At 39.8% G+C, this 27,878-nt stretch overlaps 2 protein-coding genes across 4 annotated transcripts in view; both read right to left on the minus strand.

Moving 5' to 3' along the window:
* The window catches only part of GXYLT1 (glucoside xylosyltransferase 1), a 35,076-nt gene extending 24,804 nt beyond the window's left edge, over window positions 1-10,272 (minus strand). The window contains exons 1-2 of one of the 3 annotated variants that reach the window (XM_054802584.1): window positions 9,953-10,272; window positions 1,089-1,181 (exon numbers count right to left, since the gene is read on the minus strand). In XM_054802584.1, coding sequence (XP_054658559.1) covers window positions 1,089-1,181; window positions 9,953-10,170 — 311 coding nt within the window. In that variant the 5' untranslated portion in view covers window positions 10,171-10,272. Of the gene's footprint in view, window positions 1-1,088; window positions 1,182-1,972; window positions 9,915-9,952 lie in introns of those variants that run through there. The other 2 variants (XM_054802601.1, XM_054802593.1) reach the window with 2 other exon arrangements.
* An 8,147-nt stretch (window positions 10,273-18,419) lies between these two features.
* YAF2 (YY1 associated factor 2) overlaps window positions 18,420-27,878 on the minus strand; it is a 36,659-nt gene continuing 27,200 nt past the window's right edge. Inside the window, exon 4 of the mRNA XM_054845615.1 lies at window positions 18,420-27,699. Within this exon, the coding sequence (XP_054701590.1) occupies window positions 27,462-27,699 (238 nt within the window). The 3' untranslated portion in view covers window positions 18,420-27,461. The remainder of the gene's footprint in view (window positions 27,700-27,878) is intronic.

Genomic DNA, 27,878 nt, shown 5'->3' on the forward strand with positions numbered 1-27,878 from the left:
AAAAAAAAATAATAATAGAGTCCATTCAGACAGCTAAAAATCTGCCAAAGGGAAAGTCATATGAATCCCTATGCCCAAAGGACACGTTGGCTACCAAAGGCAGGGAGAAAGATGCAGCAGTCCTGAATTACAGGTGCAGTCCACTAACAGACTGAAAATCAATCTAAACCATCGCTTCAAGTAACTTCTTGGCAACTGAGGAGCTTAAAAAGCACTGACAGCACACAAGCAGAGAAGAATAGGGGACAGATCTAAAGTCTTTCCCACAATCATAATTTTTAAAAATACATTAGGTCTTCTGAAGCTAAACGTTTTTCCCATTTGCTTCCCTAGAAATATTTAGATTGCAGACTAAGAGGAAGAGAGAACCATATCAAAGGATGATCAGTAAAATTTTAAATATAATAAAAATTAAATTACAACCTTAGTTATTTACTGAAGAGAACTATGTAGGTTAGAGAACATATCTGTCAAGTATCTTAAGGCTTCTTCCAATTCTTTTCAAGCTACTTCCATAATCTGATGGCCTAAAGCATCTGAACAACCACATGAAAACATCGAAAACTTATTGTTAAAGATGCAACTTTAAGAACACAGTATTTTTAACATACTGTATCTTTAAGCACATTCTAAAATGGTTGTTACAGTGCTTTTGGATGAAATATCCTCCTCAAATTCTATAAAACATGTAACTTGAATTAAAAAAACCCTTTGAACTTAACTACTAAGCATATCTGCCAGATTTTATTGAGCAGAAAGTTTTATTTATCAAAAATACTTCATCAATAACTTTTCAGACTATATTCAGACAGAATTTTTGCCAATGCTAGCAAGTCTTTATTTAATGAAGCAATGTAATTGAAAAAAAAAAAATCTACTTTTTGTAATAACATTTGAGTCTACAATTTTAAAAACATAATTGAACAGGAGAAAGCCCAGCCAAAGGCAACCATAATATAAGCAGGTGGAATGCATGTGAAGCAATCAAAATATTTTGCTTTGTCACCTTGCTAAATAGCAAAAAAATACTTATCTGCTACACCTGTCTGCAATCAAATAATATAGTACTATTTAATAATAGATCCTACCTAAAAGCAGCTTCCCAAAAGCAGTTCATTCCACAAACATCAGAGGGCAGCATCCAATAGGAATTCCAGAAAGATACAGACAAATTCTTACACCTAACAGGATAAGACAAAAATAACCTATATAAATGTTACTGATTTTATGGCAAAGTTAAATGGATTATTTTGTAGCTCAGATATAACTTGAATAGTTAATTACCAGGCAGAAGACTAGCTATGTAATGGAACTTGGATAATACAAAAGAGGAGGTGTTAGGTGCCAACCAGGAGGATTCTTTGGAAGGAAGAACGGTCTCCATCCTTTAGCCTTTGTTCTCCATGTATTTTCAGAGTCAGAAAAACAGAGGGGCTGGGATTTTTGACAGTCATTCAATGTTCTTGGCTTAGTATAGGTTCATAGGTAATAGAATGAATGGCAACACTTACTGCTGGGAAGAACTCCATCTTTGCAATACCTTTCTCTACTTCAAGCAGAGAAGCAAGTAGAACACTTCATTTTCAAAGTTACATTGTCCATTTAAACACAATCCCTATTCACCCAGGACTATTTGGTGCAAACCTGATTTTTAACAAAACCCAGGGCTTTTCAGCACCAATAAATTCCATTGTTTCATAACAAAAGGTTAATGCAATACAGAAATAATCACATCTGGCAAGTTTTCCTTCTTCATACTAAAGACAACACAAATAATTAATTGATTTGTGCTACATCAACAACTAAAAAAGCAGGTTTTACTAGTCCACCGCTACATTTTATGCAACAATAATACAGGAAATATTTAAAAAGAGCAATAGAAGTGTACTTTCAAAGGTTCTGGTGAAGAAATCAACATCAAGATTTAAAATCTTAAATGAGCAAGTAGAATATTGCAAAGCAAGGGCCATACTCTTGAGTGACTTCCTATGCTCCCTCTTCCTGCTGGGCTGACACAATCCCAATAGTGTTTATCCTCCTTTGAAAGCTGGTATCTGTGAATGAAAGATATGCAAGCAGAAAACCCACACAAAAGCTTGATGATGAAAAGGTATTTAAGGACTACAGCTCAGAACTCTGCTGGAAGTTGGCTTTGCAAGTTTGAAATGAATCAGCATCATCTTGGTAAGGTTATCTGGTATCTGTAAAGGCCAATGTTTTGCGAATACCAGATTTAATAGATTAAGTTAGCATCAAAAATGGCAAACTGTATAATTTCCTATTTCCTCAACATTTGAGAAAAATGACCTGATAAACGCATTGTTTCACAAAGCCTCATTAAGTGCTGAGGGGGGTGGAGCAGTTCTTTGGTAGAGATTGCAGGAAATCCTCCTGTCCTGTAGATACATGTGTTTGTAAGGATTAGTCAAGTAATTCTATCTCATGACTTAAGAATGGTCTGCACAAATAAATATCCAGGTACAAAAAAGGATAATGTAGATTGTGACTGGGATATCTGCACTCCTCTGGGGAAAGTAAATGGTATAAAACCACAAGTTCTCTCTGCCAGATTCTTTCTTACATTAATCTTTGTGGCTTTTGAAGTTTCTTAAAAACCTCAAGGCACATTAGGACCTTGCGCTTATCTGAAGAACAATCTTTACGATCTCCACTGTGTAACTTTTTGAATAACTGCCTCTCATTATTTCTAGGATAAATTAATAGACTATATCTCAAAAACAGTTTTCTGGTTTGGAAGATTATTATCTTATTATTATTACAGGAGATTTCTCTTCCAGCTATCAAGAGCTGTGTTTTTCTTAGCTGCCTTGAACTACTATCCTATCCAGACTACCAAGGCAAGAGGCAAGCTTGAATTAATGCTTAAGTCATTTCTCTGACACATTAAGCCTTTCCAATATCCCATTTAGCGTGACAAGGTTGTCACCCTTGGATTTGATTCATAAATTTCATGTTTGAAACAAAAATGTTTCTAGGATACATATGTATGTAATTTACCTAATGTTAGACTAGGACTTTTTCCTGCCAACAGAAGTGTCTCTCAGCTGACCATATGCTACCATATTCCATAAAGCTTTTGCATACAACTGATTAAGAGACTGGAATCATTGTACACCACCCTCTTCTTGTTATTCACAGTAAGATCATTCAAAATGCCACTTGTGAAGACATTTTTTTTACTTGAAATAAAACTTGAGGAAAGCTTAGACTACAAGCGCGTGCCACAAGTGCTTTACAAAGCTAGGGAGATGTATTGTATCTGTTCCTCAAACAGGCACAGTCATTGTTACCTGAGCAAGGTTACTAGTCAGACAGGAATAGTCACCTTCAGAATTAGGGAGGGATATTTTGCTCACATCTATTATAGGTTACATGATTAAAGGCCAGTCTCCACAAATAGAAAGCAGAATATAATGTCAGGTGAAGGAAACCCAGCAATACAACCCAGGCACATAGAGCACCCTGGTCCAGCCCCAATACAGGACAGCAGTCAGCCCATGGGCCAGCCAGAAGATCCAGAGAAGACAGCAGGAGAGGCTCTCCAGATCACCTCACCAACTGCCTACAGGGGTTACTGCCTGCAGGGGTGTGAGGCTCACTGTGGGATCAAGGCGGACAGGGGAGGAATGAGAATGCAAAAATGGAGACAAGATAAGAGGGTCCAGTCACATGTAAACAGGATGCCAGTCAGCAGGACTGGCCATGTTGTGTGCCTGATCATCAGCCTCCTTATTAAACTCAATTTCTGTTTTCCTCGGTGAAGGGGGACTCCATCCAATGTGCATGCACAGAGTTCCAAGTGCCAGTAAATGAAAAGGTGGCCGCAGCTCACAGGGGCCCATGAGCTTGCAGTGCCAGAAACTGGAGAGACGCGTGTGCACGTAGTGTGTGGGCGTGCGTGTTGGCACACATGATCAGTAGCAAGTATCAAGCCAGACTAGCCTGCAAATAGAGGAAGAGGCTTGGGAGCCCAGTATCAGACAGGCCATAAGGCTGGGCCAGACTCTGCAGAGATGAGAGGGTCTGAGCTACTGAAAAAACCTCACTCAAGACTAGGGTCTAAGGGATGGCTACAGGAAGGACCAGAAAGTCCAAGCCAGCCACCAGAGAGGCCCTGGGGTTTGAGGGTTGGCTAATGTTAAGGCCATAGGTCTGGACCAGTTATCCAGAAGGCCTATTTGCACGTGGCAATCCCATGGACAGCTGCCACAAGGCTAAGGCCAGTAACTGGAAGGATCCATAGCGTATGCATCTGCGCATGTGTGTGTATGTCTGAGAGGGTTTGAGTACCAGCAACCGAATTGGGGCTGCAAGCCTTGTGGGTTTGCACACCCAGGACAGCAATAGGGGAGACCAGAGGATCAGGAGTCAGTCCTGGATAGACTGAGGGTCTAAGGCCAGTTACTGGAGGGATTCACACTGTATACATTAATATATTTTTCACTAAAAGCCTTTCACCCTGATCAGGCAGGATCAGGCCGCTTGTGTTGCCTGTGGTTGTGCAAGCGCTGTTTTCTCTGTGTTGATCCCTGTGGCCAGCCATGTATGTATGCACTGTGGGCACATGTGCCCATTGGGAACAAATGCTCAGCTTTGTACTGGCTGGACCCAGGGACACGGAGCTGCAGCACCTTCGCCTCTATCACACTACTGGGTTGGACAACAACTACCACCAACCACTGTCAAAAAATATAAAACCAAAGAAATACAAAGTTTTAAAAATCACTGCTATCATAGACAAGCATTCTCAAAGATCTGTTTGGCAATTCAAGGTATCTCTCCCTTAGACAACCAGACATTTTGTAATTACCTTTATACAGTAATTTGGCTTTAACACCACTGGAGAGTAAAAATTTTAGTCTTGCAGACATAGCAAAGATGTCTATATTGTGACCTGAAAATATTTCTTTTCAGAATTTAAGGACAATTTTAAATTTGTTAGCAAAATACATAGCAACGCACAAGTTGCATTCACGAAGACTGAGGCCCTGTACTTGGACAAGTCAAGTTTTAACCTTAATGAATCCCCCAATAATCAGTGGGTTAAAAAAAAAAATAGTCCTTTTGTTAAGTACGCTGCTGGGCTTACTGTTAAATGGTATTCACAGCTTTCAAGTATACTTTTCAGTCCACGTGGCATCTTTTATACTACCGTAACTTCACAGCAAATATAGCAGTATGTCCAAATGGTCAGGGTTGCAGTCGACTAGCTTGAGTCACGGCTGTTGCCTTCCTGTCGGTATTGCATTAACAACCAAAGTCTAATCAACTGCAAGAATCAACAGACTGGTGTGTCTCCTACAGCATAATGCACAGTGTGCAGCAAAACAGGAAGGATGCATTTTTTAGCTCTTTCCTGCTCAGAATCACAGAAGTAAAAATTTGGGAAGAAAAGAGATGCTCAATTCAAGTCCCAAGTGCACTGAGAATTTCTGATTCTTCTGAATAGCTTTTCCTCAACATTTGCAGCAATATCACAAATTTGTATTGATGTATTTTGTCAGAAAAGCAATGGTTTTATTAGGAGACAGCAGATGTAATGTTAAATGTCTGACACACTACAAACTTTTTAACTGGAAAAATCTTGATAATGTTTCATTAATTTACAACATTTCTACGTAAAATAATATTTGTTAGTCAACTGCTTGACAGATTTCAGCTGTCTTTTAAATGGAGTTTCAACTTCAAACTGTGCAGTGCTTCATCCTTTTAAAAGTTTTACTCACATTTTGAAATGTTTAGACAGTCTCTAGACCCATTTCTCAAAGCACGAGAATAGCCAAGAAGAATACTGGTGAAACTGCTGGTTAAGTTCTGACACAGACAAAACAGCTGCATACAGTGCAAGGAAAGAACGAACTACCTATTACAACCACCCTCCTCCGCTGTCCAAGCTTGCGGGTATACTCCCTACGCTTTTCTATGTACTATAATCCACTTTACTCTCCCTTTGCCAGGACAGTCAGAGAGCAAGAGACAGATACAGTCTGCTATCGGTGTCACACATAACAAAACAGTAATATGGCTGGCTGCACAAAAATGCTAAACCACAGAATAATGGAAAAAATGTTTCACTTTAATAGGGTCAAATTCATTAACCTCACTGAATTCATGGAACTGACAACAGACTGATTCCTGCTCTACTTCACAAACTTGCCATTAGGATAGCACTCTTTTTGGACTTCAATAAAAATATGAACATTATCTGCTTAATTGAAGTGGCAATATTGATAAAATTAACTGAAGATTCACTTCTCATACGAGAGAAAGACTGACTTGAAAGGATACTCTACAGACAGCAGATTATAGTACTATTAAATGACATAGTGGTAGCAAATATGCATTTATTTACTGTGGGTTTTTTTATTTTTTTCCACAGCCTTCTCCCTCATCCATAAACCATACTAGCAAAGGAAAAAAGGCTGACTATATATGTTGGCTTTTGGCTGACTTTGTATCTTCTGGAAGTAGACACTTCAGTATTTTCTCTTTTTCAAGTTCAGATCTATTGTTCATTTAGCTATTACATACGACAGTACTGACTACTCGTTACTACTTTTCTCACTGGAATGAATAAACAGGAGGACAATTTACCTTCAAGGTTAATCTTTCTTCACAGCTAAAACCCAACCTTACAGTTTAGCTAATAAATTCTTGAAATGTTTTTTCAGCTATTTATATCAAGTATCAGGATACAAGCCTTTAGTTCCTAGTCATCTTTTTCCTCAGGCTACTGTAGCCTTTGAAACAAACAACTCCTTACCAAAGTGATTACCCAACAAGCTCACCTGAATTATTACGTTTATTGGAGGATCTTGCCTCAACCTGTAATTCTAGTTTCAATATGGTACTTCCTTTTTAATTAAAGATTTTCTACTTAAAAGCGTCATCACTATTGCAAAATTCTGCCAGGTGCGGTATTCTGAAGCTTTATTCAAAGCTTGCAGTTTTCATGTTTACAAGCTTCTGAAAACTACCAGAAATCTTGACTTCCCCATCACAGAGTATGACTGAGCTCTTTCTGCCCTTATGTCATATACTAAACTAGAGGCAAAGAAAACCCTTCCTGGCTCAAGAGAAGAAGAAATCACTGCTGACTGCACAAATGCCTTCAGATGGCAGTTCCATTTGCTTTGTTAAACTGTATTTTAAAGCCATCAGTGAAACCAGCTGAAGCAACCCATTACTGAGAGTTACTATTAATGCACATGAAATGTTAAACTTCAAGAAGGATTAGAAGGCTATCTGAACACAACTTACTCTATAAGGTTACAAACCCTTTAGGATATTACACGATCACAAGATACTCAGAAGTGGGCACAGAACGGCCATGTGGCTGTCATGCTCAGTCTCCACTAAAGAAACAGCTGAAGTATAAAAACTAAAAACCACTGATATATTCACCAAGACGTGTGTATCAATTACACAAGAGAATGTTACATGATTTAATATTTGAGAATAATCGAAACGTACATTTAAAGGAGCATTCAGTGGAGCATTTCTTAACAGGACAGGTTTTTTTTCCTTAAACAAAAGCCTTTCAGGGACTGTTCTAAGGGACTCACACCTGAGTTTTACACCTGCTGTTTGCACAAACAGCATATAAACTTCAATAACTTACAATAGGATGATGTTCATCCTGAGCCTCAGTCTGACAGCAGTTTATAGGTGTATTGGGTTCGCATGGCAAGGTTTTGGTAGCGGGGGGGCTACAGGGGTGTGTCAGACACTGATTTTGCAAGGAGGTATGCCCCCATGAAACTGTACACACAGGAATTATTTGCGGCACTTAAAACCTTTGGAAAATAACTTTCTCAGTTTGTAAAGCTTTTCCACATTGCAATACAGGGCAGATTTATATCTCAGTTCATTTCATTGCAGCAAGTAAGAAGTTCTTGCACCTTGTTGGGGTTCTCCCATATCAGTATCTTTGACTTTAAAACTATGTTTTAGAACATGCTTGGAAAAAGTACAGTTTTTGAAATAAACTTGGTGGTTCTTTTGCTAACCAGGAGCATGATGCACCTGAAAGTAATTTCAATATTTACTAATACAAATCACTGTGATTATCATCTTTTACCCAACGAAAGTTTTCTTTACATAAATTGCATATTTTCTTTAGTAAAACAAACATCACATATATGATTCTTCCCCACTTTTCTATTTAAAACTGATTTATTAAACCAATGAAATCTTATCTAAAATTGTTAAAGTTAACTCTTTCATTCCAGTTATCATTTTGTTTAGAACTAGTAGATTTCAAACTCTCACAATGAGTTTTTAATCATGAACTAGAAGCGAGGAACAAGCATCCTTACATTTTTTCAAGTCATAATCTGTATTAATCTGAACTAAAGCAAAAGCATGGGGGAAAAAAGCATTCTCTGAAGTAGTTACACCAGTCAAAAGCTGGGTTTCACATTTCAGCTGACTCCACCCCTAGCAACTCAGAATGCTGTTTCATGATATTTTAAGATAATTAAGTCAGAGTTGCTGACATTCTGCCATCCTCCATAACTCCTTTGCACCAGCACCAACACTTTTGTAATTACATGATGAGCCAAGTCAGAGTGCTGGGCTGACCAAACACTAGGTAGAATCATAGAGTGGTTTGGGTTGGAAGGGACCTTAAAGATCATCTAGTTCCAACCCCCCTGCCATGGGCAGGGACGCCCTCCACTAGACCAGGTTGCCCAAAGCCCCATAGGTAGTTTTCAGGCAGGTCAGCGTGCCAGATCAACTCATTTGTGGGATCTGAGGAGCACAAGCAGTGCAAGGAGGGGGGGTGCCAGACCGCGTGAAGCATTGGGAAGGGAGGACAGTTGCCAAACCATCAAACTTACATTGCTTTAAACTGCTGTAGAATCTAAGCAGAGTTAGAGGTAGGCTTGCCCAGAAAGGCCTGGTCCTAATTTCTCCTCCAGCTTTCGTAACAGATTTCTTGTCACTCCTCTTTTCCTGGCATTAGCAGTCTGGTAGCCACAGGTGAACAGGATCATGAAACTAACCTAAAGGAAAACTAGCATTTTTTTTCCTTCCATAATCTCACTCACTGCTTGACCACATAAAAAGTTCTGCTGACAGGAGGCAGGCAACAGAAATATGCAGCTATACAGAGCGTGAGCTGCCCAGATTTACATCACTTGAACTGTGGAACTGAACTTGCAGTTCCCTGTGAGAAGACTGGCTTTACTAAAGTATCCCATAGTAAGTATTTTTGCTTAAATAAAGTTATATTTGATAATCATAAAGTCATCAAGTTTCAGAACTGAGTAACACCCTGGAAGTTTCTTAGCTTGGAAGAAGAAAACGCACCCTCCTCACTTCATCTACCCTGTCGCAACAAGGAAACGGTCTGATTTTCGGGGCGAGGGCGAAGCGGCAGGCCAGCCCGGAGGCAGCTCCCCCCAGTTGCGATGCTGCCCTGCCGCGCAGGGTCCCTGCGTGCAGACGGAGCACGGCCCGCGGGCAGCACAGCCTCTGCCGCGGCGGGGACGTGCACGGGGCCCGGCTTCGGCCACCGGCTGGCCCGCAACACCACTTCTTTACGTTTGGTTAGTTTTTAAGGCTTTTTCAACCTCTGTTCCCCGGTAACCGACCCGCGGGATGCCGGAGCTGCTCGGGAGAGAGCACACAGCGACACCATCCCCCCGCTCCCTCCCAAAACACTTTCCCGGGTCCACGCCGCGGCGGCAGCCTCGCCTCCGCCCCGCCGCACAAACGGGGCGGCCGCGAGGCCGCTGCCGGCCGGCACCGAGCAGCCGGGGGCGCCCGCGGACCCCGCGGGGGGCGAGGGCAGGCGCCGAGCACCGCTCCGCCCGCGGGAGGGCGGCCAGCGCGCTCCCGCGCCTCCCCCGCCCTCCCCGCAGGAATGCGGGGGAACCACCGCCCGCCCGCGCCACCGCCCGGCTCCGGCTCCCGCGCCCCGTACCTGCCGGCCCCCGCCTCGCCTCGGCCCGCGCTCCCCGCCGCCGCCCAGCCGCCGCCTGCCTGCCGCCGGCCGCCGGGCGCGGCGGGATCTCGGGCCTGCCGCTCCCGGGCGCCGCCGGGCTCCTGCTCCAGGGAGAGGGCCAGCTGGCTGAAGCCGTAGAGCAGCGAGCAGAGGCCGCAGCCCAGGCACAGCAGCGCCACCCGCGCGAACCGCCGCATCCTCCGGCCCCGGCAGCGGCGCCAGGCGGCGGCCGGGGCCCAACCGGCAGCGCGAGCCCCAACGGACACGGCAGCGGCAGTGGCGGCGCGAGCCCCGGCATGCGAGGGGCGGGGCCGGGCGGGGGGCGGGCCGGGGGGCGGGGCGAGCCCTGAGGCGCCCGGAGGGAGCCAGGTGCCGGCGGCGGGGCGGGGCGGGCGGGAGGCCGGGCCGGGCCTCGGGGGGCGGGGCGTATCGTCGCGGCGGCTACAAATCGCCTTTTGATTGCCCCAAACGTGAAAAAAAAAAAAAGAAGCTAGAAGTTCCATTTTACCGCCGCAAGTAGCCCAAGGGCGGGCGGGGAACTCAGGAGGTGCCGCTGCTTTGCTCCCCTCAGGGGTGCCGGCTGGGCCCGGTCCCCTGGGGAGGGCCCGGGAGAAGCTGCTTGCCTCGCCCGAGGCCCTTGCGGTCAGCCTGGCCTCACCGCTCGCTCGGACCGCCGGAAAATGCATCCCTGGGGGAATGCATCCCTTCTGAGAAGCACTGCCCCAGGCAGAGGCAGTGACCGATCTTGACACGCTGGAGGTCCATGGGCTCAGCACGCAGGCCCGTGTCTCACCTTGTCTTTGGTAAGGGCAAAAGTGAAGCTCCAGTCCTTGGAAAATGACACTTTTTTTTTCCCATGCTTAAGGTTTCTGTTGAGGTATCTTTGACTTTTTTCCCGTGTAAAATCTTCACAACTGCCTCTTCACAAGGATATCTGCTCACATTGGTCAGGCAGCTGGGGTTACACAGACATCCTTTCTCCTTGTAGAGACACAACCGGAGCGTGCAAACCATTTGGGACTCCAGCCCCTTCCCTCTTCTGGCCTTGGCCCAGGGAGCAGGTCCCAGCTGGGCATCGAGCCGGGTGGATGCTGGGCCAGAGAAGTTTGGTGACCTGGGCCTGAAGGATTTGTTTGCTATCACTAGCAAAAAGAGGGGGTTTTCTTGGCTCACCAAGTCATGCTTCTGGAGAACAAGTAGATCTGGGAAGCAGTGCACAGGGGACAAGAAGTAATAGGTGTGTGTCTTGCTAGATGGGAGAGTATTGGTCGGGTTTCAGCTGACTCCAATGCAGTATCGCATCCCCTCTCTCTAGCCCAGTCTGCTGAGCAGAGGCCTGACAGCCTAACCTGCTATTGCCAAGGTAAGTGCTCTAAAGTCATCAGTCAGTGCTTATCCCTCTGCTCCTGACATTGGTTTAAAAATAATAATAATTATAATAATAATAATAATTTGCTTTCTTTTTCATCCTTACAATGTATTTGGCTCACTTTTTCTCTACAGACTGGACTTTTTTCCTCCATGGACTTTTTTAAAATAAGCGACAACATACTTACTCAATCGCATGAATTCAGGATCCTGCATTTTAAGACAAATATCAACATGATTTACAATAAAGCTTAAAAAAATACTTCTGTTGTAGATTCTGGGGCCTGAGGGTGCATGTCATGTGTGAATGCCCATAAAACCTGAGCCGTAGCTTACTGCTGCTCTTGGCTGTGTTTAAAAGGAGGGGGAAAGCAGAATGCCAGCTGGCAACTCTAGTAGCTGGAAGAGAAGTAATGACAAAATTGTCCTGCCAAAGTTTTTCATCACCTCTTCCTGAAACCAAAAGTAGAAGTGAGGGAAAAAAGGTGGCCTTCAGAAATACTGGATACTCAGCTGTGTTTGCAGTGCAGGATGATTACTGAGACATGCAAGCAGGGAAATTGGGACTGAGAAAAGAAGTAGAATCCAAGAGAAGTAAGGAGCTGGGGAGGATGAGGAGCAATGATGAGAATTCTGGGCCAATGATGGCAGGGTGGTGATGGGAGAGTCATAGATGAAATGAGAGAGGATTTCATAGAATCATAGAATGGTTTGGTTTGGAAGGGACCTTGAAGATCATCTAGTTCCAACCCCCCTGCCATGGGCAGGGACACCCTCCACTAGACCACGTTGCCCAAAGCCCCATCCAGCCTGGCCTTGAACACTTCCAGGGAGGGGGCATCCACAACCTCTCTGGGCAACCTGTTCCAGTGCCTCACCACCCTCACAGGAAAGAATTTCTTTCTAACATCTAATCTAAATCGACCCTCCTTCAGCTTAAACCCATTACTCCTTGTCCTATCACTACACTCCCTGATGATAATTTGTAAAAAGGACTCTCTAGAAAGAATTTGCTTAATGAAGTAAGGGAAATTTATGTTAGTGAGATCCATGTGCTGGCATGCATCGCAGAAAGAACCAGCTTTGAAAGTGCCACTCAAAGTCCTAGCTGGGCTTTCTGACCCTCTGTTTTCTGTTCCTCTGTGCTTTCTGCCACAATCAACCTGCCATACTGCCAGTCTTCCTGAATTTGTGTTTGCATTCAAAACCTGGCTTATTGCTCTTATTGCCTATCTACCTGCAGACCTGTGTCATGAATTTGCTTACTGTCCCATTTCACAACCCCTTACATATACTATCAAGTCTGTATGGCAGGGAATAAGTAACACAGCAATACGAGAGTCAGAGTGGAGAGATATGATGGAGTATTTCCTGACAGTGAGCATAAAAGCAAAGACCAGTTAGTCCCTACTGAGGTGTGACACTTGCCTTTTGTATTGAAGAGTGTTCCAGTCAGGGAAAACGAGGTCTGAAAGGTGTTACAGAGGGACCAAGAATGATAGTGGCAGTGGGCAGCAATATTGCTTTCATGCTTCAGAAGAAATCAGGAGTGCTATGCTGGTTTTGGCTGGAATAGAGTTCTCTTCATAGTAGCTGGTACAGGGCTGTTTTGGATTTGTGCTGAAAACAGTGCTGGTAACCCAGGGATGGTTTCATTCCTGCTGAGCAGTACTGACACAGAGCCAAGGCCTTTTCTGCTTCTCACCCCACCCCACCAGCGAGGGGGCTGGGGGTGCACAAGGAGTTGGGAGGGGACACAGCTGGGACAGCTGACCCCAGCTGACCAAAGGGATATCCCATACCATATGACGTCATGCTCAGCATATAAAGCTGGGGGAAGAAGGAGGAAGGGGGGACATTTGGAGTGATGATGTTTGTCTTCCCAAGTAACCATTACACGTGCTTTCCTGGAGATGGCTGGACACCTGCCTGTCCATGGGGAGTGGTGAATGAATTCCTTGTTTTGCCTTGCTTGTGCATGCAGCTTTTGCTTTACCTATTGAACTGTCTTTATCTCAACCCATGAGTTTTCTCACTTTTACTCTTCCGATTCTCTCCCTCATCCTGAAGCAGGGGAAGTGAGTGAGCAGCTGCATGGGGCTCAGCTGCCAGCTGGGGTTAAACCGACAGCCCTTTTTGGTGCCCAATGTGGGGTTTGAGATTACGACAGATTTGATTGGAATGCGCTAGATCAAATTTATAGCTGTTATTGCTGTTTAGCTATTAATTGGCAGGGTCCTGTGCTCTCTAAAGAGAGATGACATAGGGAGAAAAAGAAATTTTGGATTATCAATCATACCATTTCCCAAATAGGAATTTACAGGATTGTCTTCATTCAATGCCTGAATAATTGATGAGTGAGAATGTATCTGCAGTGCTCTAAAAATATAACTGAGGCAAGGTCAGAGAGAAAGTTAGTATCTTTTGTTAAGGTAGCCAATGTGATTGGGGAGAAAAAAACAGATAAACTTACACACACACAAGCCTTTTTTCACACTGCACAATCTGTCCATTTAATCTTATTATCAGTTGGTCTGATAAAAGATAAAATACTTCTCACTAGAAATTCAGCCTTGTGAATAACAAAGATTAGCAAAAGTGACTGAAATGTCATAACTAGGTTGTATCACTGAGAAAAAACACTATTGGATGGTATCCAATTAGCTAATTCAGCTTTCAAATTCTTTAAAGAGAAATAATTATGTATCTTTATTACTCACCATAAACAGCTAATGAACAATATATAACATTTTATGCTATAACATTTGCTAGTCTTCAATAAACTTAAAATGTGAGGAGGTGCAATTAGATGCAAGGTTCTCCCAATTTATTACCAATTTTAAATCTTGAAATCCTTTTATTGATTGGCATTTAGTTACATAGCCGTGGTAACTTTTGCATCTTTAGGATTCAATTCTATTTACTATGTCCAGAAAATAGCTGAAATCCAGAAAACAGTAATCTTAGTGAACTACAGATGTTAAATAAGTAGTTAGGACAATTGATTTTTTAAAAGAATCAGCATCTTATACTTCTGCAAGTATGTTCAAGGGTCATAAGAGCAGTTACTGTGTGCCAGAAAATGAAACCAAAATTCTAACAACTCAATAGATCAAGAGATAAATCAGATCAACTGGAAAAAAAAAAGAATTATTCACAATTATGGAAGGGGATTATCTGATGTAACAGAGAGAACAAAGAGAGAAATCAATTTCCACTCCAGCTTTCTGCTAATTAAAAAACCCAGTCCTAATCAGATGCATTTGTATCATTCCTTCTGGTTTTGTTCTTTCAAGAAGTTAAACCATTAGGTAAGTTGGCAAAGCAGTAAGACTTTGCGCTGACAGATTTGCGTCAATGCTGTCTCGTGTGCAGATAAGTTAAGAGTTTTTCAAAGGCAAAGACGCTGTCTTTGATGTTCGCGTGCCCTTTCGTACAACCTGCAGTGTCAACGCTTCACTATGATAGATTGCAAGGTTGGGTAAGCAAGGGGAAACTGCTTTACTACCATGTGTCGTGCATATGGCATCATCAGACTTCTTGATGCAATGTCCCCTTTTCTGTTGCTGCCAGACATAATTTTTCTTTCCTTCCAATTAATTTTTAAGACAAGGATTTAGTTTGTTACAACTGCCTTCTACTCTTATTGTATCCACTCTTCAAATTGCCCTACATCAGCCTCCAGCATTAAAAATGTTAATAAAAATTGTTAAAATCAATTTTTATTGATGATCAAAATATTATTGCCTCCCCCCATTTCTTCCCTTTTTAGTTCTCATTGTTTTACATTGTAGTATGTGTTTAACCTATTCAGACTATAAGCAGAAGCTTACAATCCTTTGCAATTACTCTTGGTATCAGCGATATACACACCCAAGGACAACAGTACACAAAATTAAATAAGCTGCATTGTAAGCAGTTTGGGAAGTGGTGTGATACTTTGCAAAATTCCTAGTTTCTTCTAATTTGAATCAATTATTTCTTCATCAATAGTACAGTTTACTTCAAAATTTATTTAATGGATCCTCAGGGAAGAATTATAAATTATTAAACAGTAGACAGTAAAAATATTTGTATCGTTCCTCTTAACGAATTTCAACTACCATGTCCTAAATAAATAAATAAATATGTATTTATATATGTAGCCTTGCACAATTTTTAGTGCTTTACTACATTAAAAAAAGCAGAAAGAATACTTTCTTGGAGCATAAAGAGAATTTTGTTTTCATCTCTTTTTCTGTATTTCTGTGTCAAAGCCTTTTTTTTCCCTATAAAGATTTTTAAATATGGAGCTCCAAAACTTCAGTCCAAAGGGGATTCTCAGTGTTCGGCTTTTGTTTCTTTGCCTCGTCTAAAATTCTCCAAGGACCATACCTTGCACAGGTATTTGTGTTTAAAGTACTCCTGGAAGGAGTCAAAGCAAACTTAAATACTTATGCAAATATGTACCAAGTACAAAAAAATACAGAAATAAGGCAAGCAGGTTTGGCTTTTTGTTTGTTTATGTAAAACTATACTCAAGTTTCAAAGTCCTTATCTTGTCCTGGTGGTGTTTGCTACAGTACCAAGTACTCTCAGTCCTCTGACACCTAGATCACAGTCTTTAAGTTTCTACAATACATCATTTTTTTCTTGTAACAGAATAAATATTTACTAACAGTAATCATACACACTACCAACTTTGCATTACGGCTTGGAAGTTTGATTTTTAAGATGAAGGACATCGACTCATCTGAAATTAATCCTGTAAGGTATATTCTACCTTTTCCACTTTAGAGTAACAGTGCAGACTCCACGCAGTGAATTTAGTGCTACTTGTAATAAGTATGCTCATCCTAGTCACTTCTTTGAAGACTCTTAAAAGGAATGCATTAGCTCATGAGATCGTCAGACCACAGACTGAAAAACTGCTGCTTTTTTTTAGTTTATTTTTTTCATATTTGATGTAAACAATTTATACATTTTCTGTATTTATTATTTCCAAGTGCAAAAAGCCTGCATGGTTAGGACAGTAAAACTGCATGTAGCAAAGAGATAAAACGGAAAAGAAAAATAAAAAAAAATAGTTAGGTGACAACTCCCAGCTGCCCTTACAGGAGGAAACAGAGGTTTAGGAAGGTTGTCAGGGACCCTGAGAGCCATTCAGCAAGGCAAGCCAGGTGATACACTGGAGGCAGTGAGCCAGGTAGCCAGTTGCCCCTATTTTAGAACAGCAGCGTGGCCTGGAATGGAAAAGATGAGAGATCATTCAGTAAGGAGAGGTTTGGGAAAGCAGGCAGTCACTTAAACCAGGTGAAGAGTTGATTTACTTTGTGAATTTCTAGCTAGCCCACTTGCTATTTTACCTTTTAATTTTATTTACCTGTACCCTGCTTTTGCTCCTTGGTCTACTTTTCAAGTAGAGTTTAACATTGTAAACCAATGTAGAGACATGTCAAGGGTAGAGAAAGGAAGTCCTGACATTCATCTCTCCACATCCTTTTCTTTAAGGGTTGCATTATCTCCATTTTTCCTAATTCAAAAACCAGATTAGAGCAGTCAAAAGTGCTGGCTGTTTAAAGCATTTAGTGCTTGAATTACCAGGAAGAGGTAAGACATTACTGCTTTCTTTTGTACCGACTGCCCCTTTAAAAACTGAATAGAACAGCCACATAACAGACCAACGCCCAGGGTACGTAACAGACTTATACTCGGTCAGTAGCCTTAGTCATGTCTGAAGTGACAGTAATTATGGCGAGCAGTCAGCTTACCCCGCACAGTCCTGTGCCACTCCCTGGAGCGTGCAGACATTATACTGATTTATCTGATTTGTCATTAGAATTGTGTTCTCAAACTATTCCGCAGCCCAAGTGGCAGCAGAGTTGGCGAGCAGTCGGGATATTGTGTTGCACAGAACTTAGAGCCTGAAACTCCCAAGATACCTTCAAGCACCGCCGGCTCATAGTTGCACTAATCCATTACTCAGCCTTCCTTCACCCATCTTTTATCTGCAACTTCAGAAAGAAATTTTTTTTTTTGCTCTTTTATTTTTATTTTCTTTCAGGTCAAGAAAGGGTAAAATAAAATTGGACACTGTCCTAAGCTATCTCCAGGCACCAGGCACATTGTGGAATGCTGTGATCTCCCATGGCTGCCAAAACATTTGTGTGGAATTTAAGAAATTTGTTTTGATCTTCAGACCCATAATTGTGTAGCAGACTTACCAGTCAACAGAGGAAAGAAATGAATAGAAGGGTGATAGAAGGGCTTTATGGCTTGCTGTCTTTGTTTGAATTCCTTCTGTTCTTCTAAAATGGACAAGTAAGTAGACTAAATTAGACTCCCTTCATTAGTGACAATAGCCCCATTCTGGTATCTGATGCCAATTTTGTCTTGTACAAGTCAGTGTTTCTGCTAGTACCAAACTTGGTAGTTGTGTCAACAGTTTGCTAGCGCTTCTGCCTGCGCTTCTCTGCCTGCACTTTGGGATCTACGCCCAACACTTACAGGGAGGCATTAAAAGAATGCTACACCTGAGGATGGATCAGCCTCACACATTGCCTCCTTGGAGTGAGGATGAGTTTATGTACTCACGGCCAATACTTCGGTCACCTGCTGTAAAACTGGGAAACTCTGACTGTCTTTACAAGGGAACCAGCTTCTTTCAGGAGTGCCTTGTAGTGTTTTAGCCTCATGCTGCAAAGCAACGCAAACAATAAACCATTTGGACAGAACTGAACACTCCAACTGTGATGATAACTTGAGACAATCCACACAGACTTTTCTTTAGAACCTGCTTTAGTGACAAAGAGCAGTTGTCTATACAATGAGATGAGGCCTTAGACTAAGCCTTCTTCTCAAGCTTCTTACCTCAGTTGTTACTTTAATTTGCAAGCATGGAAACTCACATGCATGCAAGGTTCTTGCCTTGGAAGCAGTACTTTCAGTCAGGAGTGTCTCCACTTCCATCATAGCCAAAAGGGGTAATGAATCACCCCGACCAGGAAATCAGCAGAGGCCTCTTGGCATTTCGAGATCAAGCTCCCAAAGTCTGCTGTTTATCCCCAAATTGCCCACTTATATTTCTTGCGCTTTTTCCTAGCCAGTACAAATAACACATTTAGAAAATGGTTCTGAACAATTTAATAATTTTATTTACCATTTTATTTACCATAACACAACCTAAGCAGCACCACTGCCAGTCAAGATTGAATATAGTGCACCAACAACAGCTTTCACCAAAAATACTTTCTTGTCAGATTCTTCACAGGCAAGAAGTATTAATTTATACCTGGAGAAGGCATTTCTATTAGCTCACTGTTCTAGGCTTCAAACACATCTATTTACGCTCATTTGAAATCAACTGTATGTTTATCAAACAATATGAAATAACTATAGAGTTAATTTAAAACCAATTCCATTATCATTAATTGTGTGGCATTTATTCTGGAAAAAAATGTCTTTGCACTGCAATTCCTACTGTTTGTTGGTTTTTTTCTTTCCAGCCCCTTCCCCTCAGCTTTTCTGCTAAGCTTTCAGAATTTTAAATTGTTTAATAATGTCTTTGACTTGAGATCAGGAAGAGGTCAGTTTAAGGCAGCGTCCTAATGGGTTACTACTATACACTTGGCTAAATGCAATGAAGTGTGATATTTTAAGGAGTGCTTAACTGGAATTGAACATAGTTTATCAGATAGAAAATTTGTAGCATCTCATGATGCAAACTGTATTTTCCAACTGCTACAAAAAGATCTTTTAAGTGTAGGCCAATATACTGGTTATGTTTTTCTTAGAGTACCTTTAGAAATTTTATAACAAAATTGTATATGTTAAAAAATTACAACCACACACAATCTTTTGTTCACGGAGATGTTTATTTTTCTCTTCAATGTTTGTAGGGAATACGATTTCACTACAAAAGTGTCTCAGAGAAACTCCATTCAAAGTCTAGGCTTAAGAATGAAGGGAAAATATACTTTCAGCTGTACCAGTCCTGAGCAAAGTTTAAAAAAAAAAAAAATTAAAAAAATCCTCTAGAGATAGGAAGCAGCACCAATAAAACCAGAGGGCCTCTTACTTATACCTGCTCATGCTTTCTTTTCTGCTTGAGAACTGGTAAAAACTTAGGTAGGAAGAATTACTTTATTAGAATGTGGACCTAAGATTCACAGTCCCAATCTCTCACCAAATACCACGCATCCTTTTGCAGCCAGAGTTCAGGGCCTCAGTTTTACTTTCCATTAAGTAGTCAGGACTGCTAACAGCAAGACTGTTGCCCCCACGGTGTAACATTTTCTCTTTCTTACATTGGTAAATAAATATTTATTTTATATACTTCTTTTAATAAATATTTATTTCCTATCAATATCAAGTTCCTGAAAAGTTACATTGTTCTTAGAAGTATACTACTCATAGCAGTTATAAAACTTCTGACATCAGGTCTCAAAATAATTCAAGTGGCTTACATTCTGTCTCTTGTTCTTTCAGTGAAAGGATTTCAAGCCATTGGTAACACTCAGTACTTAATTGTTGGTTTATCCAGGACATTCAGATTCAATCTGACAAAGTAAATACTTCTAAGAGTCAGAACAGAAAAGGCACTTACTCATTTTGGGGAAGACGCCTGGCAGGTAAGATTTTTATTTTCAAAATAACAAGCCCTTTTTCTGACAATAAAATCCTTAAAAAATACTGTTGGATAAACATAAACCCTATGAATAAAGCCAACTTATGTTGCCCTTCCCAAGAAAGGTAATACTGTCCTTGATTGAGAAACTGCATGAAAGCATCTAGAAACACTCAGAAGTTTTGTTCACTTCTGTGATATTCCAGTAGGCTATCACAGCTGACTAGAAGAAAAAATCTCCAAAGAATGTATGATTTACAAACTGAAAGCCTCAGAAATTTCTGGACTGTTTCATATTAGGTACTTGTATCAGCAATAAAATATAAGATTCTAGTGTGTTATAACCAGGAACATCACCTTGGTTACAACTGATAACCTGTGACTCCATCCAGAGGAGTAATCTTTTATCAAACTTCCTTTCAATCGAACCATTGCCTCAGTGATGCTCTGTATAAGGCACTTAGTAAACTTTAAGAGCATCTGACAGTGCTGTTGGTAGTTTTATCTGTGAGGATGCTCTACCAATGCTTCAAGATTAACGGGCTAAAGTGTGGAATAATCACTGAAAACAGCCATACGAACTACTAGCCACAAAACTCTTTTCAGAAGCCACATCTGTTCTACTCTGGGTTCTATTACCCTTTCAAAATAAAGTTATCCTTTTTCTAGTAGTCCAGGAATCAGACCCTTTAAAACTGGGTAGCGTCTAAACGTACAAGAGGAATCTATCTTGTTCCTGACTAGCTCTTTAGTCAAAACCACTGCTCTTTCAATAAACAACCTATACCCAAGAGAGAAACATTCATGGTATTTACTATGAAATTCACAAAAACCTACATCTATCTTTAGGCCAAAAGTCACTGAACCAACAAGTATCAAGAATCATAAAGCAACACACACCTATAAGAAGTGCAGGATGCTGCCTACTTCCAATACAGTACACAGAGAAAGGAATACTAAACACACAAAGAAGTCATTATATAGTGGCTTTTCTAGGTATTACTCTGAAAATACATTTTCTTTGTTCTTTCCCCCCCTTATATTCTGTCTTTTTTTGTTGGACTGAGGGTTTTTGAAGGTGTTTGACATTTTAGAAACAGAAGCTACTCAGAATTTCCATAGGAAAGCTGAGAAAGCGCTCAGTATTTTTGTGCGTGCTCCTCAGATGTCCTTCTCCAGCTGGCATGGAGAGTGGTTTTTTGAACCTTTCAAAAAGCCTCCAGGTACTGCAAGTTATGCAGCAACATTATGCCTCCAACAGTAGGAAAGCATTTTGCTTATTTCTCCAAGTTTGGAAGCCTCCCAGCAATAGAATCAGACCATTTGCAGAAATGCAGATATGAAGACCAGTAATGGGCATCCCAGAATGCCAGCTACTTTAGCCAGAATGCTTGAATACTACAGGATTGGTGTAAATAAGTTTGCTCAGCAAGAATCTGTTCAGTAAATCAATTATATAGAAATAAGAACAATGGTGACAAAATTGATAGATGACCCCTAAGCTTCACACACCATCGTTGGTCTTAGAGAAACCAAGATATAGTTGAAGAACTGGAAATAGCAGTCAAATCCCCCACTTGCAAAAGCAGGCATAATACATTATTTCAAACTCACTGCATCCACTTATACTATAGATATACTTTAAAAAAAGAAAAGAGAGAAGAAGGAATCGGAATGTGTGTCCTTCAGAGGTGGGAGTAGCGATACTCAACAAATACATGTAATCTTAGGAGATTTCCCTTGCTGAGATTAATTCATAGCTGAAGGCTGTTACAGTAAGAGATGATCAGTCATATGGCAGATTTTCTTGCTCAGAGATCTGTGCCGTCAGGAACTGGGCTTGGCATTGAAGCATTTTGATTTATTCTGTGCAAAGAAGGATCAGCTTGAAATAGATTATTCATGGGTGGTAGCTATCTATTAGATGCATATAAATAGTGAATTAGAACTCTCTATTCCCAGAATGGGTATTCAGAAAGTAGAATTGGCCTGACCACTCACTTGTCTTAACTAACAGATGCTAAGAGACTGAACAACTCCATCCTTTTCCAGTGACAAAATACCTGTGACTGCCTTTGAACCAAACAAGATTTGTAGTTTGTAGAATCTAGTGAGCTTGGGAAGGGGGTAAAGAGCCAAATTTCATTAGCCCTGGTTACATGTATTTCCTTCTTCTGTATACTTTTGCTTCTTCATACGGAAGAGGAAAATTATGAGCACATGGTTAGCAGGTTATCAAAAAATAGATTAATACTCTCTTTTCCTCAGTTGTCTTCTCAATAACTCCATTGTAAGTTAGAGCCCCATTGGTCTAAAGCCACATTTCTAAAGGAGCTTGTTCACTTTGCAAGCACTTTGACTAAGATCAATATTTATACAGAGAGAACAGTGTAATTAAATATTACACTTTTCCAGGTGGCCTAGATCCTGAAAATGCAGTCCTGAAGGGCTTCTTGCTCAGATATTCCTACCTCTGTCAAGATATGCCATACTTTCCACAAAATAATTAACGTTTTGGAACTATTCTTTAAATTATTGTTACTGGAACAGTATTTTTTTCTGGTGGTAATTTTCTTTTTAAACATATGGGACAAGGATTGGTCAAGTAGTGTCACCATTTTGTCTTTTACAAAACCCAAATGGTACAGCAATCTCTTGTGATCATTCATAGTAATACTCATTTGAGCTATGGAATATGCTTTTGCCCTTCATCTTCCATGTTTAAGTCCTTAAAAATACAGCTAAAACTTCCTGTGCACATTAAACTGTCTGCGCTTAAAATCCCCCATGTCAGTGGACAGAGCAGGTTCTTTCAGATGACTTTTATCTGTTGCCCATAATAAAAGGGGCAAGATCAGGATCAAAAACATCTCCTGAGGGATTAAGCATTATACAGTGGTGGTTCATTGTAATTAATTTTCACTGACACAGTTAAACAGAAGCTGTAAAGAGCTCCTGCATTACTAAGACTCTGGGATCTGAAACAAATTTGTTTGTTCGCTGCATTTGCTTTCACGGTTTGAATCCGATGGTATAGTTTAGGCGGGGGCAGGGGATGGACACATGGACTCCTAGGCCTTGCTCACAGACATATCGCAATCTCGTTGTGTAATGTCTTAGGAAAGTCACTTAAACGTCACTTGCTGTTGGATAATACCACTTACTAGCAAGCATGCAGCTACCCACTGCTGTTGCACCATTTACTCCATTCATATCCATCTAGACAGGAAGTTACAATCATTTCTGTAAAGCATCAATTTGTAATTGTGAAGTACTTTTCTGATTTTGATTTAGTAGTTAAATCCTGTTAATTATTATTACAATATGGGTTCCTCTTTAGATGTCAAATTAAGCTCAATATCTGATTGCTGTCTTAGAAAAATCTCTTAAGTCTCTTCTGACAATAGGAGAAAGTTTCGCCTCTTGTTAAAACTTTGACAGTACAAAAGAAAACCAACTGAGCTTCCTCAGTTTGACTGATTTGACTGTACAGCTTTTGCTGGTTTGTGAAGTTAAACTGTTTCAAATTGAGACTGCTTTGATATAAGTCGGGGCATAATTTCAGGTAAAAACCTTTGAAAGCTCAAACAGTATTTTCCAGCACACCCAAATCTTAACATTGATAGAAGTACGTATTTGCAAATTATCATAGCCAAAACCAAGCATTAACTTTTTATCTTATCTATCTTATTCCTGAGTAAGCACAGGCCAAATTTACTACAAATATAGCACTTGCTGCTGCCTTTGGAGAAATTAAATTAAATTGCATTTCTGTTTCCATATAGCTTCTGCTATTTCAAAGGAAGCATACCCAGACTCCCTAGTAGGGAGCAGAGTCAAATAAAGGCATGTGACAGAAAAAACAAAGCAGATACAGTTAAAGAACCCTGGATGTACATAAGAAGTACACAATAGACAGTTCCACGCCAAATCCATCCTATCTAACAAAGTATAATTAATTAGCACAACATGGGAAACCATCAGGCTTTTGAGACAGGAGAGAGAAAAATTAAAGAATCTCAGATGCAGAGCCATACGCTTGTGTCAAGTTTAGAAGACCTGCCTGAACACTATAGTGAACTGGTGGAAACAAATTATAAAAAGTATTCTATCTTACATGGCTACCTAAAAATGTGCTATCCATAATATTAAAAAAGCGCACAAATTATAAAATAAAAAAAAAATTGAGATTTTACAATCAATGCCACAAAACATCAAACATCTAGAGAAGCATGTAATACGTTAAAACTGCAGTCATGGTCTTAATTTGAAGATTTTTAATATCGAGAATTTTTAAGTTTTTAAATGTAATTTTATTTTCCTATCACTTCTGTTAGAATCAAGATTTTATATGCTATAACATAACTTGCTACTAAGTAGAACAACTTTTATTTATCTCCAGTATACATACTTAATTTCAGGGAAAAAAAAGGATGCTAGTCTACAACTGTGTATTTGTTCTTTTCCTTATACCCCCTATAATTAATGGCAAATTTAGGAATAAGAGACTGAATTATTGTACACTTTATCAATGAACTAATTATACTTCATTTTCCCCCCATTTCTCCCCCCGTTTTCCTTTCTGAAACCGGACAATCCATCAGCACATAAAGGAAGTCATTTACATGGAACACTATCACGCTTATCTTTGTTGGGTCACCATTTCATGAACAACCCAGGATGTATAGCTGTTGAAAACTGGTGCATATATAGAATTTAACAAATAACAGTTCTTATGCAGAGAGCAGTCACAGAGAAAAAGAGCTAATCAAAACACATTACAACATTAAATTTTCACTTATTTATAAATGGAGTAAAGATGCTTTTAAATATATTTACAGTTAGAAAAAGGACTTCGGATTACTACAAGTCAAAATTATTTAGAAATTATGAAAGTGAAGTTCATTTAAATTATAACATTATGAACAGAGTCAAATGCCATACTCAGAATTTGTCTACTCTGCTGTCAGTATTGTCACGTCCCTTTAATCACAAACAGGCAAAAATTATCTTAACTTTGTTTAATGCCAAAAATGGCATCATTGCAATGTAAACACTGGCAACATAATAGTTCAGTTAAAACCACCACAGCTCAGTTTTTAGATCCTAGCTGATGTGTGTTGTATCTGTGGTTAGAAATTGCTTTTCAAGGTCTTATTCCATAAAGAACAGCGAGACTTTTCTGCATTCTTTTTGATTATAACCATGCTTGTGCCACATTTTTGAGATTATTCTCTAGAGACAGTTGAATCATAGTAAAATCCACTCCATCCTCCCCTTCCTTTCAAACCAAATGGCTACTTATTTCTGAAGATACAAAGAGACCTCTTGTTGGTAGTGCTGGGTGGTTTATTCACATAAAGTTAAATGAAAATACGTTTCCCCTTTAGTGAACTACTGGTAATAGATTATTATTTGTTTGCAAGGAATTCTGAAATGTGTTAGCATTCATTACATTTTAAATACAAACACATTTCATAAAACATCTTGCAGTAAGATTTGCTATCATTAAACTGCTTACTTTAAACAGTTTCAGCTCTCTTGTAATCCATTACATCAGTATACTCTGCAAATAGTCCCACCTAAAAATAAAATATACAAAAATAAAGTTGAGAAGCATGTCTTTTTCTTTTAAAAACTAGTGTATGTTATTTTGAACACCAGCCCAGCCCCAAAAACATTTAAGAACCCCAAAATGAATTGTCTTACAGATACTAAGATTTGGCCAGGTAATGGCAATGAACAGACATCCTATTTAGTAAGATAAAGCAGAATACATAATAAACAGGTCAGTAGTTATCCATCTGAAATAGCCTATACTTAACATTTGATGTCTAAAAAGTTTAAACAGCAACACCAAGGAATGAGGTATGTATGTTCTCAGATATCACATCAGACTTTCATTTTATGCAACTAACTGTATTTCACAACTAGCATCTTACAAAATAGAACAGTACCATTGTGCCTGTAGAAGTACTGCCTTAAAAACAGAAAAATACATTACTACAAGAAACCACCAAACATCACAATTGTCAGGGGCTACAAAAATCCATTGTTTTAGCTGTTCAGAAGACATATCATACGTTGGTAATAATTTGGGGCTGGATTCACTACCAAGAAGGTCAATCCAACTTTTATACGGGCTTAAAAATATATTCATTTTGAATGAAAAGAATCACAGGGGTGTAAGTGGACTACCTCACTAAAAGAAACTAAATGGACTTTTGTACTGAACCTGAATCTATAATTTAAAATCTATACATGAATTGTATGTGTGTATCAAAACACTTATTGGTTGTAAACAAAAATGCAAAATCTGTATTCACAAAAATATTTTATTGGTAATTTTACATAATACCGGATGGAATTGTAAATAGTTCTGCTCTGTATCAGTATATTGCTAAGTGCGTAAGTGTTGACAGGTTATGCCATAAAGTAGGGGACTTTATGAGGTTTTTTCATATGATTTATGACATAATATATTCTAATAGGCCAAATCAAAATTAAAGAAATTGATTCAGGAACAAAAAAATAATAGTATTTGCTTACTCTTGTGCAACATCTGATAGTCCGGTAATGAAGTGACAAGTGACTATATGACACTAGATAAATTTGGGGCAAGGAAAGAGCACTAAGCAGAAATGAGAACTGCAGTTCTGTTATTTTTAAAGCTTTTCCAAATTTTCCTATTTCCAAATGTTAGTTTTTGCCAAATGCATAGTCAACTGAGGTTCCATATTTGTTACACAACATAGAAAACCAGTGTACAGTGACAATGTAGTACTTCACCTGAATTGTAAGGTTAACCAATCAATGCTTAGAATGTGTTTTCTATTTTGCTTGTAAACATTACAATAAGTGTTTTAAGTGTGAAAAAATATTGGTAAAACCATCAACATAATTCAATAACAGTAATCTAGTAAAATGTGTCAAACATTGGCAAAAATTCATACAAATGTTTTATTTAATAACATTTTTCCTATTTAACCACACCAAGTACCAGCAGGTGTTTTTAAGAAGATAATTATTATGAAAATTCTGTTGCAGCAATAGTTGATTAAGTTGATCTCTGACTTGCATACATATAACTATGTTTCACAATTCTCAAATAATACATATTTAGGCAGCTTGAACTATGTTATAAAAATTTAAATTCAGTACATGCCAATAGTAGAGACTCCAAGAGTTGTGTTAGAATTCACTAAACTAAAAGTGAAAATGGACTTACGAATAACACTGCATAATGAACATTCAAACCACATTTTCATGGCACCTTTACACATGAAGATTAAAAAGTTGGTCTGAAAATGCTTTGTAAGCATTTGTAGATTGCATTTAAATTATTGTTTCTACCACTGCACTTTTTTCTTTTTTTAAAACTGCATAAATTACGTTCCAGTCAACATACCAATTGTGCATGGATAATCTGTCATGAAAATGTGGTAACAGGTGACAGGAGTTATGTATTTGCATGTTTTGAAGAGAAGAGACTAAAGAAACTGGAGGAAATAAACTTTAATGAGATTCCCCATTCAGTGATGACGCTTCTCCTCTGGGTGAAGATGACCTGGACATTCCCCTCTCTGTATTGTCAGAGCTAGAACCACTCTGACTGTGTTGATCTGCAGAAGCAGCACTGGAAGCAGGTGGTGACTTAGTTTTCTCCTTAAAGTCTGTAATTATGACTGTCAGATCTCCAACGGTAACTTCCAAATGCTGAGCGCTACTTCGATCCACATTTTTCAATCTTGGCCTAAATAAAGCAAATAATCATATGAAAAGCACCTTATTATCTTGTCTTCCTCCTACTTTTTAGGACCTGTGGAAAACATACATGTGTACACAAGATTGCTATGTGCAACATGTAATATACAGGAAAACAACGTACCACAAGTATTTACGGTGGAGTGTTCCTTAGTATGTTTTACATGA

Source organism: Grus americana, chromosome 1 (assembly GCF_028858705.1).
Source record: "Grus americana isolate bGruAme1 chromosome 1, bGruAme1.mat, whole genome shotgun sequence".
NCBI classification, from domain to species: domain Eukaryota; kingdom Metazoa; phylum Chordata; class Aves; order Gruiformes; family Gruidae; genus Grus; species Grus americana.